This window comes from Rhinopithecus bieti, unplaced genomic scaffold, assembly GCF_001698545.2.
Source record: "Rhinopithecus bieti isolate Rb0 unplaced genomic scaffold, ASM169854v2 scaffold_2339, whole genome shotgun sequence".
Lineage (NCBI taxonomy): Eukaryota > Metazoa > Chordata > Mammalia > Primates > Cercopithecidae > Rhinopithecus > Rhinopithecus bieti.
The window spans coordinates 236,731-253,933 of record NW_016803819.1 but is presented as its reverse complement, the minus strand read 5'-3'; the positions used below and the strand labels follow the sequence as shown (position 1 = coordinate 253,933).

General features: G+C 38.7%; 1 protein-coding gene across 1 annotated transcript in view; it reads left to right on the top strand.

The window, feature by feature from the left end:
* The window catches only part of PDS5A (PDS5 cohesin associated factor A), a 156,311-nt gene that overhangs the window by 74,237 nt on the left and 64,871 nt on the right, over positions 1-17,203 (top strand). Inside the window, exons 10-15 of the mRNA XM_017854266.1 lie at positions 480-625; positions 4,926-5,077; positions 6,632-6,745; positions 8,797-8,878; positions 10,250-10,298; positions 10,553-10,692. Of these exons, the coding sequence (XP_017709755.1) occupies positions 480-625; positions 4,926-5,077; positions 6,632-6,745; positions 8,797-8,878; positions 10,250-10,298; positions 10,553-10,692 (683 nt within the window). The remainder of the gene's footprint in view (positions 1-479; positions 626-4,925; positions 5,078-6,631; positions 6,746-8,796; positions 8,879-10,249; positions 10,299-10,552; positions 10,693-17,203) is intronic.

The window sequence follows — 17,203 nt, the reverse complement described above, 5'->3', positions numbered from 1 at the left end:
ACCCAGGCTGGAGTGCAGTGGCTTGATATTGGCTCACTGCAGCCTTGACCTCTGGGCTCAAGTGATCCTCCCTCCTTAGCCCCCCAAGTAGCTGGCACTGCAGGGCCAGGCCACTATACTTCTGGCTAATGAGTTTTTTTTATTTGGTAATTTTCATATAGATGGGGGTTTTGCCATGTTGTGTAAGCTGGTATGAACTCTTGAGCTTGTGTGACCTGCCTGCCTCAGCCTCCCAAAGTGCTGGTATTACAGTTGTGGGCCACTACACCTGGCCAACTTTGGAGTTTTAAGTGCAGTTTTGTGATTACAGTAGAGTACTGCTGCTGTAAAAATAACATGATTTAATTTCATTTCATATTTTACAAACATTGCTTTAGTATGGACAAAAACTTAACGTGTTTCTGTTCTTTTTTTGCCATTCCAAATCATGACAAATTACATAGCTAACATTTAGCCTAAGTTTTTTTCTCTTATTACAGAATATTTAAAGGTTAGATCACATGATCCAGAAGAAGCTATTCGTCATGATGTCATTGTTACTATAATAACAGCTGCCAAGAGGGACCTGGCCTTAGTAAATGATCAGCTGCTTGGCTTTGTAAGGGAAAGAACACTGGATAAACGGGTAAAATCTGAGGCATTTTATTCTTCTGTAATTTACTGTTTAAATTGCTAAATACAATTGGGTATCATTTTCTGTTACATTTAGTATCTTTCTGTGTGAAAATCAAATTAATAACAATGAGAAAGAGCTCCTAATTTGTATGTTTCCTGCATATCTTTTAATTATCCTTGTGAATAAATACGTTGGATTCTATACTTTTTGAGATCTTAAGCATGGGTTTCTTTTCTAGCATACCTTTATAAGAGAACCACTAAGTTAATCAAAATTTTACCTTTTTATTTACATGATGAGTTTCGAAAGAATAACAATTGATATTCTTATAGTTAACATTTTCACATATGACTTTCTTGTATAACTTAGCTGGGTCTGTCATTCATTGAACTAAAGAGTATCACTTAAAGAAAGTGACGTTTACATATTGATGTACCAAGCTAAGGACGATAGTGATGGTTATATGTTTAGTTATTTTTCCTGTGATTTTCTCCATTTGATACAGTTGAAAACATGGATTGCTGGGCGCGGTGGCTCACGCCTGTAATCCTAGCACTTTAGGAGGCCAAGGCGGGTGGATCATGAGGTCAGGAGATCGAGACCATCCTGGCTAACACGGTGAAATCCCGTCTCTACTAAAAATACAAAAAATTAGCCAGGCCTGGTGGCGGGCGCCTGTAGTCCCAGTTGAGGCAGGAAAATGAGGCAGGAGAATGGTGTGAACCCGGGAGGCGGAGCTTGCGGTGAGCCGAGATTGAGGCACTGCACTCCAGCCTGGGCGACAGAACGAGACTCCATCTCAAAATAAAAAAGAAAAGAAAACATGGATTGATAAGGAAAAGGAAAAGTAGTGCTAAGAATACAACTAACGAATAGGGTCAGGTGTGAACAAGAGACATACCTGTAAGGCAGGCTGATTAGGCCTAACATTTCTAACATGTTTCATGATTGCCTTGCAACATACTATTATTTTATTTGAGGTGTAATTCAAAATTACTTTCCTCTGCAAATGACTATTATAGTTTCAGGGTAGAAAAATAATTGGTTTTGGTTTTAAAATATAGAAAGAGGTATTATTTAAGTTTTACTTTTAAAATTGTCATAGGAGCCAGATGTTTAAAAAAAGCTGGATACTTTTTAACTTGTTCAACAGTGTTAGTAATTCTAACTTTGAAGGTTTTTTTCCCTTAGCTTTAATTTAAATGAAATGACTCTCCCCCTAGTGGTTATTTGACATTCCTCCCTTACCCCTTTCAAAAAAGTTTCGGCCGGGCGCGGTGGCTCAAGCCTGTAATCCCAGCACTTTGGGAGGCCGAGACGGGCGGATCACGAGGTCAGGAGATCAAGACCATCCTGGCTAACATGGTGAAACCCCATCTCTACTAAAAAATACAAAAAACTAGCCGGGCGAGGCAGCGGGCGCCTGTAGTCCCTCCTACTCGGGAGGCTGAGGCAGGAGAATGGCGTAAACCCGGGAGGCAGAGCTTGCAGTGAGCTGAGATCCGGCCACTGCATTCCAGCCTAGGCGACAGAGCGAGACTCCGTCTCAAAAAAAAAAAAAAAAAGTTTCACTACTATTACAGTTTTTTCATAGTTTCAGAAAGTTGAATAAATGAATCTTCCTAACTGAAACTGTATGATGTGGTAACAGTAATACCTACTGTATATTTTCTGACCCAGATTTTGGTTTAATAAGTTAGATGACCTTTATAGCCTTTCTGGAAAAAAAAAATATTTTGTCTCTAGAAATTTGGGAACAGGATTTCATCTTAAAATTTTATTGCTCGTGTTTTTTTTTTATGTCATGTAAGAAATGTCAAAATGCTTTTGCTAATCTGTTATATAGGGACAAAATTTTATTCCATCTAATAAGTGGCCTAAAAAATGAGAAAATGATACAAAAAATTTATAAGAAAGTATTGATAACATACTCCCACCCACCTCTCTTTTTTAGAGGTGACGTGTTGCCATGTTACCCAGGCTGAACTTGAACTCTTGGATTCAAGTGATCCTCTTGCTTCATTCTCCTGAATAGCTGGTACTGCAGGCACCCACCACCACACTCAGCTGCTTCTGCTGCTGCTTCTGCTTCTGCTTCCTCTTCCTTTTCCTCCTCCTCCTCTTCCTCCTTTTCCTTCTCCTTTTCCTCCTCCTTTTCCTCCTCCTACTCTTCCTCCTCCTCTTCTTCCTCCTCTTCTTCCTCTTCCTCTTCTTTCAATACACAGATTTTTTTTTACTACTGTTTTTCTTACATCTTATGATGATCCTCATTCTGAGTTTTTATGGTCTCCTTTTCTGTCTCTTCTCTCACAGCCTTTCTTTTCTACCCTATTAAACTTTCCCAACCTCTAAAAGTCCCAAAGAGTCTTCTGCTAACTAGCTAAATTGTTTGCATTTTAGGCTTGCAAGGTAAGGACGTTCACTTATGGTGATCACTAAGGTTTTTTTTTTTTTTTTTTTGAGACAGGGTCTCACTTTGTTGCCCTGGCTTGAGTGCAGTAGTGTAATCTCAGCTCACTGCACCCTCCTCTTCCCAGGCTCAAGTGGTCCTCCCACCTCAGTCTCCCAAGTAGCTGGAACTACAGGTGTGTGCCACTACACTTGGCTAATTTTTGTATTTTTTGTAGAGACCGGGTTTCACCATGTTGCCCAAGCTGGTCTCGAACTTCTGGGCTCAAGGGATCTGTACCTGTTTCCACCTCCACCTCCCAAAGTGTTGGGATTACAGGCGTGAGCCTGTTCTCTCTTTTGGGAACTCTTTAATTTGATGTTGAAATTCTTGGACTGATAGTTTGATTTTCTTATCTTTGTTGTTTTACTTCATCTCCATTTTTAATTTCCAAAAGCACCTCTCATTATCTAATTTCTTTTTTTTTTCTTTTCTTTTTTTATTTTTTAAATCATTTTCCTCAGGTTGAATCATTAATTTTTCTAACTTCCTTTCTCCCTGCCTCCTTTCTTTTTTTTCTTCCCTTCTTTCCTTCTTCTTCCTTGCTTTCTTCCCTCCTTTTCTCCCTGCCTCTCTCCCTACCTTCCTTCCTTTATTCCTCAGAGGAATTGAGTCTTATTTTATGGTGTAAAATCTTATCTCACTGAGAATATTTGAAGGTGTCTTCTACTACCTGTATTTTCTCTGTTTCTACTGAGTCCTGTTTTCCTCTTCTGGCCTGTTTGTTTTGGTCCCTCTCCTTTACTGTTGAACGCATTCCTCAAAGGTCTGATGATCCTTGAATATCTCGTCAGTTTTTTGTTTTTTGTTTTTTTGTTGAGACAGAGTCTCACTGTGTCACCCACGCTGGAGTGCAGTGCTGTAATATTGGCTCACTGCAACCTCTGCCTCTCAGGCTGAAGTGATTTTCCTGCCTCAGCCTCCCAAGTAGCTGGAATTACAGGTGTGTGCCACCATGCCCAGCTAATTTTTATGTTTTTAGGAGAGACTGGGTTTCATCATGTTGACCAGGCTGGTCGTGAACTCCTGACCTCAGGTGATCCGCCCACCTCAGCATCCCAAAGTGCTGCCCACCCTTGGTTAGATTTTTAACTGAATCCCTGCACAGCTGATTGGAAGCTCTGTGTGAGTGGGCAGGTTTTGTCAGCTTGTGAGCGTATTTTTAGATTGACTGGGTAGTCAGACAGCTCAACTCCTAGATTCACTGCAATTTTAGATTTCCTAGGATTTTAGATTCACTGGGTAGTCAGTTCCCCAAGTCCTGAGCTCAAGCGATCCACCTGCCTTGGCCTTCCACAGTGCTGGGATTACAGGCATGAGCCACCGTGCCTGGCCCAGAATTCTTGATAGTGAATTTTGTTCTTATCCGAAGTTAACATCTAAAGGGATGTGGCTGGCAGTTAAAACATTCCAGATAATAGGGGTTTTGTTTGCAAGGAAAATTATAATCACTTCTAAAACTTGGTGAATTTTATTTCAATAGAATCAAATGAAATCTCCCCATAAGATTATTACTGGTTTTCAAGGGAAATAAAAAATCAGTAGCCTGTAGTTCTAGCTACTCGGGATGCTAAGGCAGGAGGATTATTTAGCCCAGGAATTTGAGACCAACCTAGGCAATGTAAAGAAATTCCATTTCTTTAAAAAGAAAAAAGTAGATCATTAGCAATATTTGCATTGGAAAATTTCTAAATAGGAACAGATTCAAAATTGTTTGTAAAGCCTTTTATGAAGAGAAATAATGTGCCAGTTTATAAAGGCACACATAAGATTGTACAACCTAATGAACCCAAGGCAATCTTTGGAAGTTAGTACAGAGTTTTGTTATCTTTCTCATCTAATAAATTTTATGCTTTTTAGTGGCGAGTAAGAAAAGAAGCTATGATGGGTCTGGCTCAGCTTTATAAGAAATATTGTCTTCATGGTGAAGCAGGAAAGGAAGCTGCAGAGAAAGTCAGCTGGATAAAGGACAAACTTTTGCATATTTATTATCAGAACAGCATTGATGACAAGTGAGTTTAATATGTTGGTAGAATGGTTGAGTATAAAACTACTTTTTACTTAAAAAATGTCTAATATTTTAGTAATTTCTTATTTTTATGTATTTACTTCATAAAAAAATTAAGTTCATTCAACTTGATTAGTCATTTATTTCTAAGTTTAGAGATAACTTTTACATATTTTATATACTGTGTTTAAACAAGACTCTGTCCATGATTATAAGGTAACCTTTTAATAGTGAAATAGGCATGGACTTTGGAGTTAGAGACCAAATGTTCACTCTGCCCTTTATTAGATGTGTATTCTTACCAGAGGTTCATTAACTTCTTGTGCACTTCAGTTTTATATAAAAGGAAAATAATAATGCCTTTTCTATAGGATTATCATGTAGATTAAATAAAATAAAGAATGTAAAGCATCCTAGCCCAATATGTGGCAAGAGAGCACTATTCAATTAACTACTACTTTCCTTTTTACAACACTACCAATAGAGGGATTACTAACTTGTTTTCATTTTCTGAATATTACTTATAATTCTGTATTGGATCATACAGATGATACTTGGTTTGTGCAGAATAGTTTCTTTTGTTTTGTTTAATTAAGCTAACTTCTTTGGCATCACTGGATATGTATTTCATTTGTTAATTAAGAGACCTTGTATATTTTTAATCCAGTGATGTTAAATAATAAAAGCAAGAAGATACAAGCAATATGTACTAGCAAGAAGGATATTCCAATATTGTTAAGGAATTTAGATTATGGAGAGAAGAATGATCAGATATACACAGGAAAAACTACATTTTCTGGAAGTAATATGAAGCAGGGGGGACCCTGTTTTTAACGATGTGACAACATGGGAAATGGGCTGAACTGTAATCAGGAAATTAAGGAGTTTCTTGAGAATTAACTCTACTGTGGATCATAGCTTTATATGTTGCATTAATGAATTCGCTATTGTTCTAGACTGCTGAAGAGTAGGTGGAACAGCCTAGCACCCTGTATTTAGGAATAACATTTAAACCTTCTAGAACAAATGTTTCGTACTGACAAATTATAAAGCCACAGATAGTAACCATGTCTCTGAAGTTAAACTGTACTGAATGTTTTCCAAGGAAGGAAGTCATTATAAACTGATATCTTCCATTGTATGTGCACACATAGCTATTATCTTGATATGGTATCTTGGCACAAGATGGTTAAAACTTAAAATGTTAGCTGGGTGCGGTGTCTCATGCCCGTAATCCCAGCACTTTGGGACGCTAAGGCAGGTGGATTGCCTGAGCTCAGGAGTTCCAGATTAGCCTTAGCAACATAGGGACACCTTGTCTCTACAAAAAATATAAAAATTAGCCGGGCATGGTGACACATGCCTGTAGTCCTAGCTACTGGAGAGGCTGAGGTGGGAGAATTGCTTGAACCTGCGAGGCAGAGGTTGCAGTGAGCCGAGGTCGCACCACTGTACTCCAGCCTGGGTGACACGGCAAGAACCCTGTCTCAAAAAAAAAATTGCTTCTTAAAAATAGAATAATTGTGTCACTTAGGTTTTTGTTGTTGTTATTTCCTAGACTGTTGGTAGAGAAAATCTTTGCTCAGTATCTTGTCCCCCACAACCTGGAAACAGAAGAGAGAATGAAATGCTTGTATTACTTATATGCTAGTTTGGATCCAAATGCTGTAAAGTAAGTTACTTTTCAAATAACTGCTGTATTTCCTAAGGATTTCATAAAACTACTTCATCTTATCTAATTAATTGTTACTGATTGGGTTGTTGCTGCTTCTATAGTTGAATCAAGAACCTCAGGTAAATATTTATCAACAAAATATTATGATTCATGTTCAGGTCAGTTAACACTAAAAGTGTTCTTACTCATATATCAAAATACCTGTGGCTAGTGTCTGAAACTGCTGGTGCTTTATCCTTCCAGACTAAATATTAAGCCTAATAACTGAATACTGATTCTTTGTTGGGTGAACATATTCAGATCTTCTCTATGTAGGATGGTCATATGATTGATGGTCCAGCTGGATTATTTTCAGACTGAAAGGTTTCACTATTGGTATTTTTGCTCAGATAACCAGCATACTCAAACTGTCCCAGGCCAACCAGGATGTGTGCTCATTTCACTTCAATATATACATATGTTATGTTGTACATGATAGTATATGTAATTTTTGTCAAAAATACACAAAGTAAATGAGTGATGTCATTAAGAATTCTGATCTCAAGATGGAAGGGTCTTTTCAGCCTAGAAGTTTGACTATCCTGGGCAACGTAGTGAGACTGTGTCTTAAAAAAGAGAGAATTCAGGCCGGGTGCGGTGGCTCAAGCCTGTAATCCCAGCACTTTGGGAGGCCGAGACGGGCGGATCACGAGGTCAGGAGATCGAGACCATCCTGGCTAACACGGTGAAACCCCGTCTCTACTAAAACTACAAAAAAAAAAACTAGCCGGGCGACGTGGCGGCGCCTGTAGTCCCAGCTACCCGGGAGGCTGAGACAGGAGAATGGCGTGAACCCGGGAGGCGGAGCTTGCAGTGAGCTGAGATCCGGCCACAGCACTCCAGCCTGGGTGACAGAGCAAGACTCCGTCTCAAAAAAAAAAAAAAAAAGAATTCTGAGTTAGGAATTTGACTGTTTGCCCTTGTGGCTTCTTCAGGTGTTCCTGCATTATTAGATTAAGACTGCATTTTTAGGCCAGGCGTGTTGGCTAACCCCTGTAATCCCAGAACTTTGGGAGGCCGAGGCAGTCAGATCATTTGAGGTCAGGAGTTCGAGACCAGCCTGGCCAACATGATGAAACCCCATCTCTACTAAAAATACAAAAAAGTTAGCTGGCGTGGTGGTACACGCCTGTAATCCCAGCTACTAGGGAGGCTGAGGCAGCAGAATTGCTTGAACCCAGGAGGCAGTGAGCCGAGATCATCCCATTGTACTCCAGCCTGGGCAACAGAGTGAGATGTGTATCAAAAATAAAAATAAAAAAGACTGCCATTTTTGCAGAAGTTCTATTAAGATAGTGTTGTATCATGGTTACTAATACCTTTCCTTGCTTAAGGTTTCGATGTTTGTTTACATTTCAAAATATCTGACAAAGAGTGCTTAGAGATTAGTGATTTCTCAGAGCTCTGTCACCTGGGCACCTGGAAATACGGATGGGATTTCTGAGAGAAGAAAATCTGTGTTCCTGGAGAGAGAAAAGTTTAGAATGAACACAATAATGTAAATTTGGCATCTTGAATCTGCATCATTTTTGATATTTCATTTTTCAAAATAGTCTATAGTGCTTCATGTATACACCTTAGCCTGTATAATAAGGCCTTCATGATTTGATCTGTGTCTATGGAATGCTCCAGCTTCCTTATGCTCCACACACATGCCCTGTGCTCCAAGCATATACATGGTTTTCAGTTTGCTGTATGTCCCTTACGCTTTGACATTTTCTTTCCTTGTACCAGAACTTTCTAGCTACCTGTATTTAGTACATCTTTCAATCTCTTTATTATCTATTAATCTTTCTAAACCTGTCAAATATTTTCTCTCATAAGAAGGCTTATATTTACCATTTGTACTAAATAGTTTTAAATCCTAATAAATATGTTTCCCGGTGTTTAAACTTTTAGTTAGATGTAGAAGAGTGGTGTATATACAGCATGCAACAAGAAAGGTTGTAACGCTGAATAATTTCCAGTATTGTTATGTAATGCGTTTTTTCATATTCATAACTTTACAGAGCTCTCAACGAAATGTGGAAGTGTCAGAACATGCTTCGGAGTCATGTACGCGAACTGTTGGATTTGCACAAGCAGCCTACAGTAGGTTCATGATTTGTTTAAATTCATAGTTTATTATATCACTGTTCAGATTTTCTGTAGTTCTACATAATAAAGCAAGGAAAAAGTATCTCAGGTGTTTTGTTCCAAATGTCAGTTAAATATAATTTCTGTAGTTGTCCAGGCTAAATTTCCATTTAAAATAAGTATAACAAACTCTTATTTTCCAGTGTAAGCAAAGAAATGGTGGTTTCTAGTTTATATGAAGTTTTCAGACACTGAGAGTTTATATATAATCAGTTTTCAAATAATTAGAATTAAATTTCAAGATAAAATTACATTAGACATCATATTTCTTTTTCACTGCCTGATTCATGGTCTCTCAGTATAGAGTGAATATCAGATATCAATCCTATAAATATGCCAGTGGCAAACTAAAAGAAATAATGCTGTTAAATTTTTGCAACGTGGGGAAAAAAACTTTACATTTTTAAGTGTATTTACTAGAATAGGTGTTCTTAACCAGGGGACCATATATATGTGTCCTCAAGGACACATGGATGCTGGAACAGGGGCGGGAAACTTTTTTTTTTTTTTCTTAAATACACAGGATCTTACTCTGTTGCCCAGGCTGTCACATAGTGGCATGATCACAACTCACTGCAGCCTCCATGTCACTGGGCTGATCCTCCCACCTCAGCCTTCTGAGTAGCTGGAACTACAGGTGTGCTTCACCATACCCAGATAGGTTTTGTATGTTTTTTGTAGAGGTGAGTTTTCACCATGTTTCCCAGGCTGGTCTCAAAATCCTGGGCTCATGCAGTCCACCTGCCTAGGACTCCCAAATTGCTAGGATTACAGGTGTGAGACACTGCACCTAGCCTGGCAAACTTTGAAATATAAAGTAATGCTTTATGGGATAGAGGAAAGGGAAGTACATTTTAGAAAGGAGGTTTTCCTGAAGTTATTTAAATAATGGGCCACAAAGTAGCTAACAAAACTCTATTCCAGAAAAAAAGAGTTTCTCCTCTTTATATTTTTAGTTAATTTTTTTTGACATGTAGTTTCATAGTAATTCTGATACGATAATTTTATATGTTGATTGCTTCATTGATCTTTTTCCAATCTTCTGTCAACGTAACTTTCATGTGAAAGTTGTATACTTGTGTTTTTTTTGGTACCTTCCTCCTAACATCTCCTTTCCTTCTATTTGTCTTAATAGTTGCTACTATGTAATTCTTTGTTGTTAATTTAGTGTATATATTTGGTAAAACCATTTTCCATTGAGCAGACTGTGATGAACTTTTTTTTTTGAACTTCATGAAAAATATACAGTAATGAGTATTGATTTTGTTACAGAAATTTCTTAACATATATGACTAGTTGTGCTTTTGTTTCTGTTTTAAATTTCAGTCAGAAGCTAACTGTTCTGCCATGTTTGGGAAACTGATGACCATAGCAAGTGAGTATGTTTATTTACTCACTAAACGTGTAATAAACGTCAATACAGACAAACAAATTATTTACGCAGTGGGACTATTGATTTAATGTTAAGTAAAAGAAAACAATCTTTATCTTAATTTTATTTCTAAGAACTAGTTAGGCTGATTTTCTTTTAGTGGCCCCACAATATTTTTATGGCACCTGTTCTTTAGCTTAGTATAATAGTTTTTTTTTTTTTCCTTCTTTAATATTGATTCTCTTTTAATTTTATAGAGAATTTGCCTGACCCCGGGAAAGCACAAGATTTTGTGAAGAAATTTAACCAGGTTCTCGGCGATGATGAGAAACTTCGGTCTCAATTGGAGTTATTAATTAGCCCAACCTGTTCTTGCAAACAAGCAGATATTTGTGTGGTTAGTAAATCATACTTTACACTTTTTCTCTAGCTTTACTTTCAGAAATATGTATGTCATTAAAGTCTCTTTTACATATAGTGATTTGTATAAATTTAAGAATATCGTGAGCTCTGAATTACTTTGAAGTATATCTGTTGTCAAGTTAATTCTCTATTTACCATTCACTCTCCAGCCACATTCCAGGAAAATAACTAAAGAACTAAGCCAGGGAGATTGGTCTTAGGAATTTTACAAGATAAAGTACTTTGTATTTAGTAGACATTCATTGAGTAATTGATAAGTATTTTCTGAATACTTGCGTGCATGTGCATTTTCTTCTTTCATGTATTAGAATGGAAATAACCGTCAATAAATTAGTAGTAGTAACATTGCCATATATCTGGTTTCATTTATAGATAAAGTAAATTCCTATCTAGACTTTTGTCTTCATTCTACTCTTGAACTCATTTCATATAAAACCAATATTCTTAAAGCTATCAGGAGGGAAAATTTATCCATTCATCTATTCAACCTTTTTTTTTCCCCCTAAGATAGTCTTGCTTTATCACCCAGGCTGGAGTACAGTGGCACAGTCATAGTTCACTGCAGCCTTAAACTCCTGTGCTCATGTGATCCTGTACCCCAGCCTTCTGAATAGCTAGAACTATTGGCACACGCATCCACACACAGCTAAGTTTCTAAATTTTTTGTAGGCCGTGCACGTTGGCTCACACCTGTAATCCCAGCACTTTGGGAGGCCGAGGTGGGTGGATCACCTGAGGTTGGGAGTTCGAGACCAGCCCGGATAACATGGTGAAACCCCGTCTCTACTAAAAATACAGAAATTTGCCAGTTGTGGTGGTACATGCCTGTAATCTGAGCTACTCAGGAGGCTGAGACAGGAGAATCACTTGAACTCGGGAGGTGGAGGTTGCAGTGAGCTGAGATCATGCCATTGCACACCAGCCTGGGTGACAGAATGAGACTGTCTCAAGAAAAGGAAAAAATATATTGTTGCCCAGGGTGATCTCAAACTCCTTCAAGTGATCTCACCTCACTGCAACCCCCACCTCCTGGGTTCAGACGATTCTCGTGCCTCAGTCTTCCGAGTAACTGAGATTACAGACATGTGCCATCACATCTGGCTAATTTTTGTATTGTTAGTAGAGATGGGTTTTCACCATGTTGGCCAGGCTGATCTTGAACTCCTGACCTCAGGTGATCCACCCACCTCGGCCTCCCAAAGTGCTGGGATTACAGGCATGAGCCACACACCCAGGCAGAAGATTCTTGATGTATCTAAAACCATATACTGCATAACAACGTTTTGGCCAAAGATAAGACCACATATATTTTGGGAGTCCCATAAGCTTATAACAGAGCTCGGGTTGATGGGTGTAGCAAACCACCATGGCACATGTATACCTATGTAACAAATCTGCACATTCTGCACATGTATCCCATAACTTAAAGTTTAAAAAAAAAAAAAAAAAGGAGATTATAACAGAACTGAAGGATTCCTATCACCTAGTGACATCTTGGTGATCCTGACCTTGCGTAGGCCTAGGCTACTGTGTGTGGTTGTATCTTAGTTTTGCACCAAAAAAAGTTTTAAAACTTTTTTTTTTTTTTTTTAAACAAGGTTTTACTCTGTCACCCAGACTGGAGTGCAGTGATGTAATAAGGCCCACTGCATCCACAGCCTGCTGGGTTCATGTGATCCTCCCACTTCAGTCTCCTGAGTAGCTGGGACTATAGGTACATGCCACCATGCCCAGCTAATTTTTTATATTTTTTAGAGACCGGTTTCTCCATGTTGTCCAGGCTGGTCTGGAACTCCTGAGCTCAAGAAACCTACCTGCCTCAGCCCCACAAAGTATTGGGATTACAGGTGTGAGCCACCACATGCAGCCAAAAAAATTTTTAATAGAAAGAAGCTAGTACAATAAGGATATAAGGAAAGAAGACATTTTGTGTACAGCTGTACAATGTGTGTTTTAAGCTAAGTGTTACTACAAAAGAGTCAAAAAGCTAAAAAAAGAAAAAAAAGACCGGTACATTGGCTCACACCTGTAATCCCAGCACTTTGGGAGGCCTAGGCAGGAGGATCACTTGAAGCCAGGAGTTTGAGACCAACCTGGGCAGTATATCAAGACCCCAGCCTCTACAAAACATGAAAGAAAATAGCTGCATGTGGTGGTACACACCTATAGTCCTGACTACTCCAGAGGCTGAGACGAGAGGATCACTTGAGCCCAGGAGTTTAAGCCTACAGTGAGCTTAAATGGAATACACCGCTGCATTCCAGCCTGGGTGACAGAACAAGATCCTGTCTCCAAAAAGTTTTTTAAAAGCTAAAAAAAAGCCTGGCCAGGTGCAGTGGCTCACACCTGTAATCCCAGCACTTCGGGAGGGCAAGGTTGGTGGATCATGAGGTCAGGAGATCGAGACCATCTTGGCTAACACAGTGAGACCCTGTCTCTACTAAAAATACAAAAAAAAAAAAAAATTAGCCAGGCATGGTAGCGGGTGCCTGTAGTCCCAGCTACTCTGGAGGCTGAGGCAGGAGAATCGCATTAACTCAGGAGGTGGAGCTTGCGGTGAGCTGAGATAATGACACTGCCCTCCAGCCTGGGCGACAGAGCAAGACTCCGTCTCAAAAAAAAATAAAAAAATAAAAAAAAAAGCCCTTGAGGTTTAGTAAAAATATTACAAAAAAGCTAGGGATAATTTATCATTGAAGAAAGAAAACATGTTTAAATAAATTTAGTGCTGCCTAAGTGTACAGTGTTTATAAAGTCTACAGTAGTGTACAGTAATGTCCTATTTCTTCATATTCACTCACCACTTACTCACTGACTTACTCAGGTCAACTTCCAGTCCTGTAAGCTTCATTTATGATAAGTGCTCTTTATGTAGGTGTACTGTTTTTTATCTTTTATATGGCATTTTTATTATATGGTTTATATTATGTTTTTATCTTTCATATTTTTACCTTATGTTTAGATAATGTTTACACAAATACCACTGTGTTACAGTTCCCTATGGCATTTAGCATAGTAACATGCTGTACAGTTTTGTAGTATAGAAGTAGTACACTATACTGTTTAGGTTTGTGTGCATGCACTCTGATGCTTACATGATGAAATTGCCTTAACAACACATTTCTCAAAATCTGCCTCCACCGTTAAGTGATGGATAATTCTTTGTGTTTGTGGGCGGGGGGAGGGTATGTGTTTCTCCATATAAGGGCCCCGCACTGCCCTATTGGATTTAAATAAATAATCCTTCTTACAATATTACACATAAACGTCAAGTACTATGCTTGGTACCAGGCTTATAGAGACAAATAAGGGAAACCTAATTTCAATTACATAGGTCTAACTTTGTTCTAGAAAGGATTAGAGTTGATAGTTTTAAAATAACTTATAAAGGATACAGACTATATTAGATGTATATGCAAAGAGGTCTAGCTGCATAGAACATGTATCTTTTATTCAGCATAGAGATCTGAATACCATTACAAATACCAATAATTAGGAGGACTTGAGGAGGAAAACCAATTTAGGGAAGAGAAAAGAGTGGGCTTGTCTCTCAGGGCTGCGAATGTGGATGTGCCAAATTCCCAGACTACCTCAACCTTTGCATTTGCACTTCTTTTTAAAATTTTATTTACTTTTTTATTTTTTTGAGATAGGCTCTTGCTCTGTCACCCAGGCTGGAGTGCAATGACACAATCTCAGCTCGCTGTAACCTCTGCATCTAGGGCTCAAATGATCCTCCTGCCTCAGCCTCCCAAGTAGCTGGGACTACAGGCATGTGCCATCATGCCTGACTAATTTTTGTATTTTTAGTAGAGACGAGATTTCACCATGTTGCCCAGGCTGGTCTTGAACTCCTGGACTCAAGTGATCCTACCCACCTTGGCCTCCCAACGTATTGGGATTATAGGCATGATCTACCATGCCCAACAAGCTTTGTACTTCTGAGCTGAGTAACTTGCTGAAAACGCTTAAAAGTTTCATTGACTTCTTTGGCATTTAGAAGTCTAGTTTCAGAGTACTGTGTCCTGCAGAGAATCTACTATTATAATTAGATCAGACAATGAAATAGCTTGAAAAGGCTGGGTGCGGTGGCTCACTCTTGTAATCCCAACACTGTGAATGCAACAGCCACACAGCATAGCCAATCAGTGCTCTTGAAATTAGGAGCCAGTGAGGTAGAAATGAACACTGCACTTGCAGTGGTAAGAGCATGGGTTCATGATACCTTCTTTTCTAGCTCATATGTTGGCATTGTGTGACTTGAGTATGTTATTTATATGCTCTCATATGTAAAGTGGGACTTAGAATACACCTTAGACACATATGAAAACAACCTCTGTTAGAGTACCTCCATGAGTTTGTCCTTTCCTCCATAGGCTACTGAATATTATTTACATATTTCCTCTATTATCCCCATTCCTCTTCTGATGTAGAAGAATAAAGAAAAATATGCAAATGTAAAATTTAGTTTCTCTCATTCTGTGTACCTTGCATTCCATCCTTAAGAGGTCCTTCTCTGTACCCTAATGTGTATTTATCATTACCTCCTTATTTTCATAAATTACAATCCTATCTCACTTCTCAAGAGGTAGATATTAGTTGGTAAGAGAGTTAGTAGGCAGAGACATCTAATATTTTCTTCCCTCTTTGTCTAAGTTCCATTTCTGAAAATCTTAGCAAAATACTTTGAGCAAAGATTACCAACAGACATGTGTATTTGTGTGTGGGTTGGGGGATATAATGAATGAGAGTGAGAGGTGGAATTGAAATGTGATGTATAGATTTACTTTCCCTTTAGAATTCAGGTTTTAAATTTCTACACCTTGACCCTAGAGAAGGACCACATATTTACCATAGCTTCAGTGGTGCATCCTAGTTTATGCTCCATTGCTCCCTCTATGAGAATGGTCCCCAAATTTTAATATTTTCCAGGAAGCTTGTTTATTCAGCATTTAATGAAACAGTCCTCAGTTTGAATATCAGCTATATAGTTTACTACCAATATGACCTTTAGTAAGTTACTCAGTATTTTCAAGCCTCCTTATTCATTTTCTTCACCTATAAATATAATGTAAAATGAAATTTTATATGTGACCTAATGCAGGGTCCCCTTGCACTGCCTGCAGGGTTTCAATAAATGGTCATTCTTATAAGTCTTACCCTTACAAAGAGTAGGGATCTTTAAAATAGGTATAATGTAGGATTATGAATCTCTCCATCTTTTAACCAAGTCTCAACATGAGTTTTTTATGGACTACAGTTTTAAGAACTCTCCTCTACCTAATAACCTGGATATGCATTGTGTCTTCAGAAGTCCAAATATCTTCTTCCTTGATCAATCACACACTTATAATTCACTGCATGATTTAATAAATTTCATAATTCATGGTTGCTCATGGAGCTTGCAGAATAAGTGACAGAGACTGACAGATATTTCCATTGAATTATGTGCTTTGGTAAAATAAAGGAGCATTACTCATTACAGGCAGGGGTGGAAATAGGTCCAGGAATGACTTCTTCCAGAATAAGTGACTCTTAAGTTGAGTCTTAAAGGGTGAGTAGGAAGTAGACCATTGTGTGAAGAATGACTGCTATATTTCTAGTTTGACTGACTGGATATCAGAGGAGATGCGTTAGGGAAGAAGATAGCGTCTTAGCAGTTGTGTTCAGAAGTGTTGAGATTCAAGCCTGGTTCTAAATATTAGCAGAGTTATATCAGTTGGAGGAAGTAGAGAAGAAATGAAAGAGGAGACAAATCTGAGAATACCCACTCTCTCTCTGTCTCTTTCTCTCTTTGTGTGTGTGTGTGTGTGTCTGTGTTGTGTGTGTGTTTAGACAGCATCTCACTGTGTTGCCCAGTCTGTGGAGTGCAGTGTTGTGATCATAGCTCATTACAGCCTTGACCTCCTGGGCTCAAGTGATCCTCCTACCTCAGCCTCCAAAATAGTTGGGACTACAGATGTGTGCCCCCATGCCCAACTAATTTTTTGATTTTTTTTTTTAAGAGAAGAGATCTCACTGTGTTGCCCAGGTTGGTCTCATACTGCTGAGCTCAGGTGATCCTCCTGCCTCAGCCCTGTTTCTGTTTAGTTATATCTTTTTATAATTCAATGAGTATAATGCACATCTTACTGTAATATGAAAGTTAATACTTTGGAAGTTGCCTTTTTTTTTTTTTTTTTTTTTGAGACAGTCTCGCTCACGTTGCTGGAATGCAGTGGTGTGATCTCAGCTCACTGCAACCTCTGCCTCCCAGGTTCAAGCAATTTTCCTGCCTCAGCCTCTTGAGTAGCTGGGATTATAGGCGCCCGCCACGACACCCGGCTAATTTGTTTGTATTTTTAGTAGAGATGGGGCTTCACCATGTTGGCCAGGCTGTCTCGAACTCCTGACTTCGGGCCATCCGCCTGCCTTGGCCTCCCAAAGTGCTGGGATTACAGGCATGAACCACGTGACCAGCCTAAAACAATTTTTTTTTCTAATTG